General features: G+C 38.6%; 1 protein-coding gene across 3 annotated transcripts in view; it reads left to right on the top strand.

Annotated features, from left to right (window-relative positions):
• Positions 1 to 2,214: 2,214 nt before the first annotated feature.
• Positions 2,215 to 14,643, top strand: part of MTA3 (metastasis associated 1 family member 3) — a 131,998-nt gene continuing 119,569 nt past the window's right edge. For 2 of the 3 annotated variants that reach the window (XM_069852923.1, XM_069852922.1), the window contains exons 1-3: positions 2,215 to 2,333; positions 4,558 to 4,625; positions 6,443 to 6,536. In XM_069852923.1, coding sequence (XP_069709024.1) covers positions 2,306 to 2,333; positions 4,558 to 4,625; positions 6,443 to 6,536 — 190 coding nt within the window. In that variant the 5' untranslated portion in view covers positions 2,215 to 2,305. The remainder of the gene's footprint in view (positions 2,334 to 4,557; positions 4,626 to 6,442; positions 6,537 to 14,643) is intronic. The other variant, XM_069852924.1, reaches the window with a different exon arrangement.

Genomic DNA, 14,643 nt, shown 5'->3' on the forward strand with positions numbered 1-14,643 from the left:
GAATGCAGTTCATTTACCAGGTTAAGACAAAGCTCTTACCTGAATTGTTTTTCCTCAACAATGTTGTGGTTGAAACAGGAGTTTTCCATTATATTTAATCTAGAAAAATAAAGATGTTTACATAACTTAAATTTTTCCCATTCTGTGCACTGAGATGGCTCAGAAAATAAACTGTATCCAGGCTTTTGTATACATCCTACCGAAGTCAAACGTACTGCCAGTCCTGAAACTGGGTACACAACCACAGCGAGCTGTGCCCACTGCCTTCCTTAGCATGCAGCAACGACTTTAAATCATGCAAATTCAGTAGCATGACACCACACATCAGTTTGCGCTGTCTGGCTATATGAACTGGTTTAGCGTGACTAATAAGGCCCAGTGATTCAGTACTAAGGTGTATAAGTGTCATTCTTTTTTCATCTGGTCTGTGAGGCATGCCTTAGTTGAGCAACAGTAAACAAACTTTTTTTACTATTTTCAGGCTACCAGCCTGAAAGAGCAGACTGGGACCATGGGCTTTCCTGGGCTGCACTCATGTTTTTGAGAGGCAAATCCTGTACGTGCAGGCACTGTGCATTCCTTTTCCATAGGCCATGCCTTCAGATGATGGCAGCAAGAATATATTTCTATCAAAACCCACTCTTTGCAGTATGAGCTTCAAAGTATGGGAAGTTCCTCTAATGTCGCAATGCAGACTTAAGCAGAAAAGAGCTTGGAGGCATTGTGTTTAATTGATAATGACTGCAACAAGCCAACTATTTGAATTAACTGTTCTCTTGCCTTGAAAGTTTAACCTGCTTCATTTACCAAGCAGTAAACCGCAACAGTAAAAGTAACATCCCACTTAACTTCTAGCTATTTGTAATTAGATCTCTGCTAGGGTAGTGTTATTGTGCCTCTAGAAATAACCAGCTGGAGTTACTCCATGGAGTTTCTGCAGACTTTCTTTTCATTTTCTACAGTTTCAGTTTTCTTGTTGGGAGGCAAAATAGAAGATTTCAGATTTTTCCTTTCAATGCATAAATGTGTTGCTGCTTATTAAAGAAGACTAAATCACTGTATCATATGCCACCTTCATGTATTTCAGGAATTCGATACTCAGTTGCCTGTTTCATACTCAGGAAATCAAAAGTGCCCTAGATGAAATTTTAACTTAATTGTCCCAGATTCACTAAAGAGGCAAAAGGGAATAATTTGAAACAGCAGGGGAAGCTCAATCCACCTTCTAATCAACATGTTTCTCTGCAGCTCAGGATGAAGTGAAACGTTAGCTTGGTAACACTCCAGCTACATGCAAGAAAATACAGGACATGAACTAATAAAACAAATAATAAATCACCACCTTCCTTGCAAGAAAATGATAAAAAGCCTTTCTCTCCCCAGTGAGAGTTCCACAGCAGGATCAATTTGTTTGTAAAGTGTACGGATTGTTTGTGATGGCGTAAACTTTGTATAATAAACACGGGGCAGCGGCTTCGCGTTACATCGATACCGGTGATTTTTTTGAAGCATCCCTCTCTTCGGGGATTTTTAAGCATCCTCTTCATCGCTTCCCGACTCGGAAAGGAGCTTCTAGATTTATCTTTATCCAGTCGGGGATGCTTTTCCCAGCCTGTCGGGAGCAAAGCCGTCTTCTCCAAACCGCGGGGAAGAGCTCGGAAAGCCGCTCGCCAGGGCACCATCCCGCTCTGAGCCAACAGGTGCTGCGGTAAAACTTGATGCGGGTTATTCCTAGGAGTTCCTTGGTGGAGGGAGCGATTCCCTCGGCTGCGGAGGATGGAGAGGGGATGGGGGGAAGCGGTCGCCCGCTTCTTCCAGGCTCTTGTGGTTTGGGGACAAAGCAGCGGGGGTGGGGGGTGACAAAGCCAGCAAAGCGTGGCTGGCTGCGGGGTCAGAGGCGAGAGGAGGCGTCGCTGCGAAGTAAAAAGCACCGAGGAGGGGCGGGAGGGGCCGCCCCAACCTGCGCCCTCGGGGCCGGCGCCTCCGACCCCACGCGGGGCGGGAAAAGCGGCCGGGGCGCCTCTTTAACCCCTTAATCGCCGGGCGGTTCCGGAAGCGCTCGTGAAGGAGGAGGAGGTCCGGTCCCCCCCCGCCAGCCCCGCGGCGCTGTTGTGTGTCCCTTGTGCCCCCCCGTACCCGGTGGTGGCGAATTGCTGGGGCCGCTTCCTCTTCCCCCCACTCTTTTCTTTTTTTTTTTTTTTTTTAATTTATTTTTTTTTGCCTTTCACCCTCCCTCGGCCAGCCCGGTAGAGGCGGTGTGAGGGAAGGAGGAGGAGGAGGAGGGAAGGGAGGAGGGAGAGCAGACATGGCGGCCAACATGTACCGAGTGGGAGGTAGGGCGCGCGCGGCGCGGGGTCCGCGCGGGGGGACGGGGAGGGCGCGCGCGCGAGGCGGGGGGCCGGGGGGGGCGGGCGGTGTGTGTGGGGAGGGCGAGTCTCGGCGGGGGGGGGGGGGGGGCGGCCAGGCCGCCGCCGGGGCGGGGGGCGAGGAGGAGGAGGCGGAGGAGGCAGGCAGCGCCGCCCTCCGCGGGGACAGGGGCAGCGGCGCCGTCTGCCTTCCTCCGCACGCCTCCCGCTTGCGGGGAGAGCGGGGCCGACCCGGCCTGGCCCGGCTGTGCGGTTCGGCCCCAGCTCGGCCTTGGCGGCGGGGCGGGGGGGGCGTTTGTCCGTGACTCCGCTCGTGTCCCTGAGAAAAGTCAATGCGGCGGTGCGAGCTCCCCTGCTTCAGCCACTTGACCCCGGGTGCTTGGGGCGGGAGGCGTGTGTGTATCTCTGTATGTCTGTCTGTGAGTTTGTGTATCTCTGTGTGTCTTGAGTGTGTATCTCCGTGTGCATCTGTGTGCCTGTCCGTGAGTGTGTGTGTATCTCTGCGTGTGCATCTGTGAGTGTGCGTGTCTGTGAGTTTGTGTATCTCTGGGTGTGCATCTGCGTGTGTCTCTGTGTGTCTCTGAACACAGATCTGTGAGCACGTGTGCATGTGTGTTGGTCTGTGAGTGTGTCTCTCTGTCTGTATATGTGCGTGTGAGTGTGTCTCTGTGTCTGTAAATATGTGTGTGTGAGCGTGTCTCTGCGCCTGTGAATATGCGTATGTGTGTTTGTACCTAACTTCAAAGGTGAAAAACACGGCGAGCCTCGCCCTTCCCTCTGACTTACCCACTGCTTTCCCTGACGGTGGCTGCGTGCCTGGTGCGAGTTAAAGGTGTGCTCAAAAATTCTTTGTCCCCTCCCGCTGCCTCCTCAGCAGCCTGAGGTGAGGGGGAAGATGGCAAAGAAAACAGTTCATAGAATCAGAGAGTGCTTTGGGTTGGGAGGGGTCTTAGCGATCATCTAGTTCCAACCCCACCTCCGATGGGCAGGGCAAGTCCCAGTACATCTGGCTGCCCAAGATCCCACCCAATCTGATCTTGAACACCTCCAGGGATGGGGCATCCACAACTTTCCTGGAAAGTTAGTTTAAATCTCTTTCCGCTTGGGTTTTGAGAGATGCTGAAATAGCCACAAATCATCCATCTGCCTACTCCTTAACTGGGGTATTTGGGCAATAATCCCATCACTTTTCACTCCTTAAAGTAATCCTCTGAGCAGCACCGCTGAAGTCTGGGTAGGGTTTGCTTCTTCAGTCATAGATTCCCTTTTTATGTTGCTGTTGTAGTCTTAACTATCAATTCTGAACAGTATCCAGAGGTCATCTTCTTTAGAGCTAAATGAGCTACCTGAGACTCTTTCACTATAATTTGGTGTCACAGCATTGCAAGAATAGTTTTATGCATCACTATGTTCCCCTCCCAGTGTTTTTAAATAAAGTTTGCAAGGTGCATGGTGCAGAAGTCAAATATGGGATGTAAAGTGAAATTAGTATTTGATGAGTACTTTTTCATTTGACCAAAACAAGTTTTGAGAAAACTATTGAAGGAAATGTGCTGCATGTCAGTTACATGTTATTAGCTTTCAGGGTATGAGTAAACTTCCATATACTCTGAAAGTATTTTTATATTAATGATGCTATAAGAGATTTTGTCCTGGAAGAACCTCACTAACCTCATTACTATTTCTGCTTAATGTAGTTTGAATATTACTGAACAGAGATGGCAACAAAAGCAAGTATCATAAGAAGTGCATTACTCATTTTGACAACTGTACTATTAAAGCACCTGATAATATATGTGTGGTAGCATATCTTACAGAAATATTTATCTCCATATTATAGAAATTCACTAAAGCACTCAATTGTTAAATCTTCCCTAATCGATTGAGAAACCACCACTTTTATATCAAGATTTATGAAGTGTGTGAATTACTGAATTACAATGTAAGCTCCAACACAAGGCATTTAATTTTCAGTATGATTATGCAAGTACATGTGGTGCAGTTATAACCAGAATTTAGGAACAAATCATGTTAAATCTCTATATAGAATTACTTCACTGTCTTAACATTTACTAAGAAATCTCAGCTCTTTAACAGCATCTATGTTTAGAAGAAAATGATTGCACTAATAATTGTGTGGTTTTATGTATTTATTTTTAGTATTTCAATAGCTTTCCCTTTTTTGTTGCAGATTATGTTTATTTTGAAAATTCTTCTAGCAATCCATATCTCATTAGGAGAATTGAAGAACTTAACAAGGTAAACAAGTTTCTAATATCTTTGCTTAACCTTTGACAACAGTCAGTGCACTTTTCAAAAACGGAGAATGATTTCCATCCCAGAAGATTTCTCTGTGGTTTTTGGTGGAATTTTTTGGGTTTTTGTTTGGGGTTTTTCTTATGCTTTCTTGAGATTTGCTGTGTATTCTGTGTATGTTTCAGTTACTGAAATTTGCTAGGTATTATCTTGTAACTCTTCCCTGTTGTCTAAGGAAACACCCAGTTGATGTTTTCCTGGTGAACAGGGATGTATGCTCTGCTGTAAAATTTCCCAATGTATCCCATGAATGCTTGAGAAAATGAATGAATTTAATTCTCTGTAGGGTGATGACTTTGTGATTCTGTTTGGAATGACAGCAGTCACGTAACATGTCAGCTTTTGGTTGTATGTGTAAAGAGCTTGTAGGTATCAGTGAGACTTTGCAGTGATCAAATAACAGAATATGTGGCTTTTGTGGCTGTTTATTGCTCTGCTTATTGAAGCTGTGACTGAAAGATGGGCTTTTGAATAGAAATAGAGACTATTCTCGTTATTCAGGGTGTGTTTTTATAAAGAATGGAGGTGTTTCAGAATGTCTTTTTGGGAAAAGCATGATTTTTTTCTTCTTTGTTGTACTACTGAGAATGGTGTGGAATTTTTTTTTATAGCGTGGCATATTTTTGCTGTTCCATTAAGCAGTATTAAAACTTACTAATACAAAGTTAGTTATCAGAATCCCTACTGTGATGTAAATAATGATAAAGATTTTTATTCCCATGGTTAGAAAGTATATTAAAAAATTTGTGACCTGCAAATGGTTGTTTTCTTAGTGACGGAATATAACACTACTCCATCCCGTTAATGCTGTCTAACAAACACAGCATCCACTGAATTTGTGCATGACAAATCATTTTAACTTCTTTTGGAGAAGAATCCTTTTTATTTACAGTAATTGAAGTGATTACAATTATATTCTGAATGTAATTTTTATTGTCTCTAGACTGCATTTCTATAATTTAATCTTGCTTGTGAATGGTAGAGCAGAGTCAGGTGTCTTGGTTTTTTTTTTTTTTAAAAGATTGTTTTGAGGATACAGTCCAGATATCTTAATTTTGAGTTATAAGCTTTCATGTGTTAAAGGCATTGAGCAAACATGAAGATGTTATGCAAAAATGTAATGAAATGTTTTAGTTAGCATTTTACCAGAGATGAAATGCCTCCTTTTCTTATTTTTCGTAAGAAACTTTTAACTAAAGCATGATACTTTTCAGTTCCACATAGTGAATTTTAACAAGAAAGAAGGTACAGTTCTGCAAATATTAGTACATTCTTTACATTATCAGGCTGTCCCTGTAATGAGTCATGAAACCAACTGTGAGCTAAATAGCTCTTTTATCTTATGGCCTGCATTGAATTTTCAAATAAATCACGTTATATTAAATATGACTTGGAAAGAAGTGTCAGAGTACTTTGAAATATACATTTCTGTTTAAAGCTGGGTTGCAAAGCAATGTTCACAAGCTTCTAGTATTTCTTAAGGAGTCTTATGTTAACGTGATACTGGCATTAAATCTCTAAACAGCTGAATAATAAAATAAAAATTCTTAGGACTAAATAATTGTCATCAGTACTGTTACAGAATCTGAAATTGGCATTGGCCTGTCTTGGGAAGTTTTTACTTACTTGAGTTTGATTTCAGCCTGACTGGTCATGTAAGAATGACTGCTGTGAGGGAAAATTGCAAGAAGAGAGCATTTAATTTGTATTTCTCAGCTGAGGAAGGATGCTTTCTGACTTGATTTATGTTTCTTTTGTAGACGGCTAATGGAAACGTGGAAGCAAAAGTGGTGTGTTTTTACAGGCGAAGAGATATTTCCAACAGCCTTATAATGCTTGCAGATAAGCATGCTAGTAAGTAGATTGTATAGAGCATTTTTTCTTTCTAGCGCAGCCTGTTAGGTTTCTGCAACTACTTAAAATTGCATTTGTTTGGCATGTGGAATATATGTTGTATTAGGCATTAATTAGTATCCAGTTAGATGCCTAGGATTGTCTGATACTGACCTTACTTTTGGTAGTTCCTTCTGGGACTGAATTAAAGTGATTAAAGTCTCATTTGAAAAAACAACATTTCTTTTTTTTTCATCTGGAAGATACACCTATGTTTCTTTTTTATGTCAAAAGAAAATTTTGAGTGTAAAGGATGAGGATTTTATTTGACTTTTTTGACTTTTGACATGAACATATATTCCTTATAAAAAATGAAGTGTATAATTGGAAGTGGAAAATCACTGGAGATTGTAAAAAGCTGTTATAGGCATTTATGCTAAATATGGATATTAATAATTAAAAGCATCGTCTCACTGTTTTTTCAGAAAAGCAACAAGTGGTAATAGGGAAAAAGTCTCATTTTCATCATGAACTTAACTTTTTTTTAGTGGCTGCCATTTGATGGACAACTGAAATATGAAATTTTTCTGTAATTTTATAATTAGAACTATAATTCTGAAGACAAAAACGGAACCTAAAAAATAGAGATGTTTGATAAAATACTTACTATTTGCAGAATTTTGCATTGAAGTTTGCAAATAAGTGTTAAAAATGTCAACATCCGGTAAATTTTTGCTGTGTGTATATATGGTATTAAATAACATTTTGTTTATAAAACATGCCTGATTTTTCAAAATCAGTATGTGTTGTCTGGTTGATTGAGTTGAATCCATTTAAAGGTATTACCCAATGCCCTATTTTGTGTGCAGGTGTATGATGGAGTAATTAAGTGCTTTAAAAAATAACTTACAATTTGTTTAACAGCAGGTTCTGATAATTTTTGCTCATACAAAACTGTTAGTGAAGAGAAATAACTAGCTTTTGGCTTTTGCTTTATACTTTAGTCCTAAAGAAGTTACAGTGGTTTGGGATTGTAGTGTGAAGTACTGGCTTGATTTTTAAAGAAAGAAGGTAACTTCTTGGTTATATTCTAAGGGAATGATTTACTTAAAGGTTTTTCTAATATAGCGGGGTACACTTTATAATTATTGATGCCCTCCCAGCAATTATAGTCTTTAGAGTTCTTCCATATGAAATATTTAGAAATGTTAAGTTTAACTAATCGTCTCTAAGCTGTCCAGCACACTTTTTTGTTTTTCTGTTATAATGGAGGGGTCCGGAAAGGATGAAAAGGATAACAATTGTACTGGAGATATATTTTTTTTGTTTGATTTTTAAAACTTGAATCTTGTTTTGGGTTTTTTTTGTTGGCTTATTTTTTTAGGAAAGGATGTGTTAGTTTTGTGGGCATCATTTGATCTGGAAAAGTACATTAGTTTTTTCTATTTCCTTTGTGAGTTTTAGATTGCCATTTTGTAAGTTTCCTAATCCAGCATTCTTATGGATTAGGTTTCTCTGTGGATGTTTTCTCTATATGCGTTTTCTTTTTGACCAATTGGTTGAATAGGTACAGCTAAGTTATTTTAGGAGATACATGTTACAGTTACAAGGGACAGCTCATAGTGAAGGATTGCTCACCTGGATCTTTGTACAGCTCATAAAGCAGATGTAGTTAAATGTCAAATCAATTTAAATGTTTTGATTCTGGAATGCCACCGTATTCTGTTTAAAAATATGATTTATGTAAACAAAATATTTGTATATTTACAAATTGAATGTTTGGGTAATGTTTTATGTAGTTAAACGTGTTGATGCTTCAACCCCTGGTTTATTGTAAATGCTAAGGGATACGAGTTTCTTACGGAGTGGACATTCTAGTTCAGTTACTGGTTACTCCAGTGTACGTGTGCACAGGAATCTTTTAAGTATAAGATCAGTTTGAGCTTTTCTAATGACATTTTCTATTGCTAGCATTTTTTCTTTCTTAATGATTGAGAAAACTGTCCTATATAATGCGCTTTTGAAGATTTTGATAGGTGGGGTGTAGCTTTTCTGGGGTGACGCTTCAATTTCTGAAGATTGCATTTTGTGATGTAGATGTGGTCCCATTTAATAAGAGAAGTAAGCATCTTCATAAGAAAATATTTTGGAGCTTTAAGAACAAATTTTCTATAACTTGAAAAAGTTTCAAAACAATTTTAAAGAATGTTTGGGAAAAATGGAATGAAGAACTGTGATGCTATCACTAGTAAAGAGTCAATATACACTTTTTTGGGTTTTTTTTGTTTGTTTATTAAGTTGTCTTTATAAAGGTTTCAGGATATAAAAAGAAATTGAGGGTGGGGATCAAATTTTCCTTAGGCTATTCTGAAGTACTCAGGTACAGAGAAGTTCCTTTTATTTCTGAGCATCTGGCGCTGATCTGTGAAGTGTTTCTGGTTGAATCATAGAATCACCAGGTTGGAAGAGACCCGCCGGATCATCGAGTCCAACCATTCCTATCAAACACTATCAAACTATCCAACCATTCCTATCAAACACTGTCAAACTATCAAACATCATGTATGATGTCAGTCTAGATCTGGTAATAGTCTGTAAGCTGACTCTAGCTGGATGTATAAAATTTAGATGATCCTTTATTGAAAGTGGAGTTGATGTAAATACAGGGCAAGGTTTTACTAGCTGCGGGAGAGGGGATATTCTAGCTCTGTACCAGCACTGGGTTTGGGTTACAGTGAAGGGCTCAACTTCTGTATTTCCTCCTTTTTTAACAGATACATGCACGAATACTTTCTGAGTAGAGTGGTGTGAGTGTGTGATGACATTTTTTACAGTTCTTTACATTTTAAATTCCTTTATCTGATCACGTGCTATCATGTAATACTCTGTCTAAGGTAATTTTCTTATTGCACCTCCTCAAGCTGCTTTTTACCTAGCCCACCATCTTGGGAGGATATTAACAAAAAAAAAAAAATCCTGTTGTCAGAGTGCTTTGTCTTCTGCTTTATTAAAACAACTTGCTTTGACTTGGGTGTACTGAGGTCTTGACTAAATGCCCAGAATTTTTCCGGGCCTCTGATAAAGCCCATGCACAATGTATTTTTTCTCATTAACAAAATCGATGTTCTTGTGAAAGAATAGGAGTCAATTAAAAAAAAAATCTGAGGCATATGGGTTTCCGTGATGAGAGATCAAAGGTAAACCAGAGTTTTTTCTAGATTACAGAAACTGTAGTAAATATCTCCTTTTTTTTCAGCCTCAATTGCTCTTTGTAGAGATCGCTTACTGGCTTTACTTATCATACTTGCACTTTTTTAGGACTGTTCTTAGACTTCAGCTCTTGAACAGTCATATTTCATGTCTCATTGCTTTGTAAAATGGTGTTTCTCTTGCAGAATTTTTGTAAATGATAGATTTTTAGGAAAGGTAGAAGCCTACTAGAGATCTAGTGATGCCTGTTCAACGGTTGGAATCTGTACTTGGTTCTGACCTTGATGTGACACTAATGTATTGTGATCAGAAACAAATCAAGTATTCTCTCTGTACTTTAGTTTCTTTATACGTAAAATGATGCTTGTTCGAAATTCCCATCAAGGTTGGTGAAAAATATTTAAATAACAGTATGTTTTTATAGATCCCAAAGCACCTTACAAATAAAAACTAAGAGTTCAGTAAAATGAATTAAACAATATATTGTTTAATATATTTAATAGCAATGCACGTGATTCATTAATATTTACAAAGAGATACAAAACTGTAATGTGTACTCCTTTCAGATGTCATCAGGGTTTTTAGCACGTGGTTGCTGTTGTGTAGTGGTATTTTTAATGCTCAGTTCCAGGAAAAAAACACCTGAGTTTTTCCTGCCCTCTTTAACAATTGAAAAATGCAACTTAGAAAGTTTAAATTTTTTGCATAGAACTAAAACAGGAATAGAGCAATTCAGGGAGTCAGTCTATGAAAAAAAAATTGTGTGTGTGTGGTTCCCGGGGATTCAGTGAAGAACTCCAGAGTAAAATGCTTAAAACATTTTGTGTTGTTCATTGTGCTTTTCTCTGAGTCACATACTTGACTCAGTATAATTAAAAACATTATCTTTTATTACTGGGTTATTTTTTTCCAATCAGATGATAACACAACCAAAAGTGTGGTGTTATGGTTTTGGGTTTTTTTGTTGTGATTCTTTTTCGTCATAGTAGGTGTTGTACATCAAACTAAAAAACTGTTATTCAGAAAGGATACAATGTTTCCTTAAACACAATCCTGTTTCTGAAAAAATCTAACTTTTCCTGTTACTTACTTTTTATGTTAAGGCATTATACGATTTGAATTATCTTTTGACTGGAGATTTTATATGAGACCTTAAACTGGCTTTTTCTTGGTCTCATTAGTTTCCACACCCTGCGTTTAGTTACAAGCACCTTTAGACAAATGACTGTGAGAGGCAAATGTTAATTCTTCCATTTTATATGAACCATTTTCTCCACCTTCATCATTTTAAATGTTGAAATAAATAATTCTCTTTTTTTTACATATTGAAGGATTATATTATTGTATCCTACATTCAACTTCTAGGGAATGAATTAAGACAGTTTATTTGCTTTACTGATAGTGCTAGTAGAAACTGACATCCATTTTACAGAAAAGAAAGCTTATAGGCATAGATAGTTCTTAGTTACTCTTTCAAGGGAATTGAGCTGCCTGTTTAGCAGGTGGTCCTTTGGGTGAAAAGGAGTTCATTGTATCACATTAGTTTTGATACAAGTACAATAAACAAGCACATTTGAGTGTTATATATGTTTACGTGGGTGCAAAAGAAAGGAAGTCTTTAGACCCCAAGAGCTAAATTGATTTGTCTCTCCGAGTAGCATGTAAGTGGCTCTTCTGTGAAATTCAGTGGCTTTCTGAAGTTTTTTTTGTTAGGTTACAGTTAATTTTCTAATTGTACTGGACAAGACGGTCTCTTCCCTGCTTGCTGCCAAGAAAACAGATCTGTTGATGCTACCCTGGGATGAAGGGTACCTTTCTTCTGGATGTTAAATAGGAGGGAAAGGAGTGGAAAGGCAGAATTGGGAGTCAAAGAGAGGAGAATGTCTTGGAGCATTTATAAGAAAGAAGGCGGCTTGACTGCTAGATACGGCTGAGGAGTGGGTGAGCAGACTTGTGTAACTGGTTCAGTGAAATACTACCTTCTTAATCTCAAGGCTTCTGTAATAATAAGCTAGTGTTTGTTTGTATCTGAGTGTCCTGGGCCCTGTATCTGTGTCCACCACCATCCTGTTGGGTACCCAAGAATTAGGAGAGGATTATTTTTGACCTCACATATTTGCCCTTTTTTCTTTGGGAAGAAGACAGGTCTTTCAGAAGTTCATGTTTGTGATCAAGCCATCAGAAGACTCCTGGATTTGCTTTGAAGATGGGGTGGTGAACAGAGACAAAACCAAATATAGTAAGCCAGCAAAGTTTTGGAGAACGAGTTCCAGTGACTCTCTTGCTTGAGATGGGAATTTTACATGTTATACTTATTTACAGTCAACTAACAGAGACATGTAAACTAAGCACTAGCAAATTCAAGTATGTTATGTTGCTTCTGGGTATCCTGAAGTCTCTGATGTGGGTGAGACACACCCTAGATGGACCATTTAAGGATAATACAGATAACAGATTCTTTAATCAGTGACAGAGTAGTTTTTATGCTAAGGTATTTTTGTTTTAGCGTCACTAGCACTTTCATGGCAAAATGAGCTTCAGGAACAGGGGTTATTTTGTGAGGAAGACATGACCTTTTGATCTCCTGAGACAAGGGAACATGAAGTTTTCCTTCATTTACCCAAGAGAATGCCTTCAGCTGTAATTTACTGGGGGGTGGAATTCAGAACTTGCTGAAATAGAGCAAACCTTGTCCAATATTACATCCTTGTCACCAAGGAGAAACTTGTCTCTAGGCTCCCAATTATCCCTTTCAAGGGCGCTTTGGGTAATCTCATAAATTATGTGTCCTGTTCATTGGATTTTTTGAGCAAGAACTGTGTACTAGCGAATTATTTTTTCTCCCTCAGTGTTAAAAGCAATAAAGAAGCAGTAATGAGGAGCTTTTTGCTTCTCACAATATCCAAGTCTTCTTTTGTGAATAACATTTTAGAATTACTAGTCAACTATAGTGTGTATTGTCTCATTAACAAGGTTACTGTCAGCTTTAAGTATCTTGAAGAATTATTAACTCCTGTGGCTGTTCAGACTCTTGTGCAGAACGTCTTGTTAGATTGTGAATGGTAATGATCTTCTCTTAATGGAGTGAATGGATTTCCAACTAAGTTCATAATTTTAGCAGTTATTAGCTCTGAAAACTTGCATAAATGCATTTTTTTCACGTAAGTGACCTGCATTTTGGTATGTAGGATTTTGCACTCTAGGATATTGTAGGATATTGTTCACTCTATGCCTGATCTAGCAAACTAGCTAGCAAGTGCTAGCTTCATCTCTTACGAATACATTTATAGTTTTGGGCAGTTATACCTAGATCTTTTTTTAAAATACAAAAATTTTATTTTCTGAACACATGCGTTTGAGACTTGAACACGTTGCTGCCAATATCTGAACGTAAAACCGAAATCTGTATTAACTTCATGGTTTTGCTGTCTAGAGAGTGGAAAGCTGCAAAATATCAGCTCATATTTATGCTTAAAAGTGTTTAATTTGAAATTCAGCTTTTGTTTTTATTACTTAATTACTGAATTATTTATTTGGTATGTTTCCTCAGTGGGGAGTGACTCAGTGGAGTATAAAATCATAGAATCATTAAGGCTGGAAAAGACCTCTAAGATCATTAAATCAAAAGAAGGTCGCACTTTTTTGAGCTCTACTCACGAAATAAATTCTTCACAACCTTTTAAGGCATTATGCGTTTTCTGTTTCCCTGTGTTCCTTAGGATTCATTTCCCCACGATCAAGTACAATTACCTGCACCAATATTACTGTACTAATGATTTTCCTTTAATTTTTAGAAAACAAATACCTCTCATCTTTCAGCTGCTTTTTCTTGCCTCCTTAGTGTTTGTTAATTTTGTAGTCCAATGAGCCTACATAGTTTTCTTGATGAACTACAAAATACTAGTAACTTCGAAGTTATGTTATTGATGATTACTTTTGTCTTATGAAGGTAAATAGGATGTTTCATACCTGACATTACCATAATCTCAGATGGTTCTTTTTTTTTTCTCCTTAGCTTGTAATTTTAAGAGTCTCTTCCCACTTTTTTTCTCAGTGCTCCCACACCAACAGAGAACCCGAGGCATAAATTTTAGTCTACAAAAACATTGCTACGTTATCTGTATCTGTAAAGCTCTGATTAGAGAAGCATTTTACATCTTCGAAGAGTCTCTGGTAGTAAATTGGATCAGTGGTTTATATCATATACAAATCTGAATGATGTAAACTAAATATTAATATAGAAGGACTTTTTTTCCCCCCATCATGTAGTGGCAGCTAAATATGTGAATCAGGGATCAGGCATGATGGTTTAAAGGCTCATCAGCAATAATTCTTAAATGTGTATATCATGTGGTGGAATGAAGTATGCAGTGGATGGAACTTAGTAGATTGGGCAAAGCACTGTGTGAGAATGCATGTAGTGCTTCCTAGCTGAACTGATTCATGCAGTGCTGAATATGTATATGGTCAAAGTTACCATACAGGTTGAGTTTGACATGCCCTGAACTACATGGGAAATGGGAAGTGGGTGGTTGGAATGCCTGTGCTATTTGGCAATGTGATTTTTCTGTTTGATCAATACTTTGCTTTTCACCGCAGCTACTGTTTGTAAACTTCTCAGAGAAGATTTGTAGTGTATACCTGCTTTGATTCTGATTTTGATGTGCCACAAAAATGCTTCTGCAAGGATCCTTGCAGAGAGATGTTTAGTGTTAATGTAGAATACATCACTCACTCCCGTGAGCAAAACAAGCCTGAATGGTAAAAAGTGCAATTTTTTCCTGTTCCATGTTACCAAATTCCTAAAAGACTTTGGGGAGCTAAATAGTTTGTGGAATCATAGAATCACCAAGTTGGAAAAGACCTCTTGGATCATCAAGTCCAACCATTCCTACCTGCCACTAAACAGTGTCCCTCA

Source organism: Phaenicophaeus curvirostris, chromosome 2 (assembly GCF_032191515.1).
Source record: "Phaenicophaeus curvirostris isolate KB17595 chromosome 2, BPBGC_Pcur_1.0, whole genome shotgun sequence".
NCBI classification, from domain to species: Eukaryota; Metazoa; Chordata; class Aves; order Cuculiformes; family Cuculidae; genus Phaenicophaeus; species Phaenicophaeus curvirostris.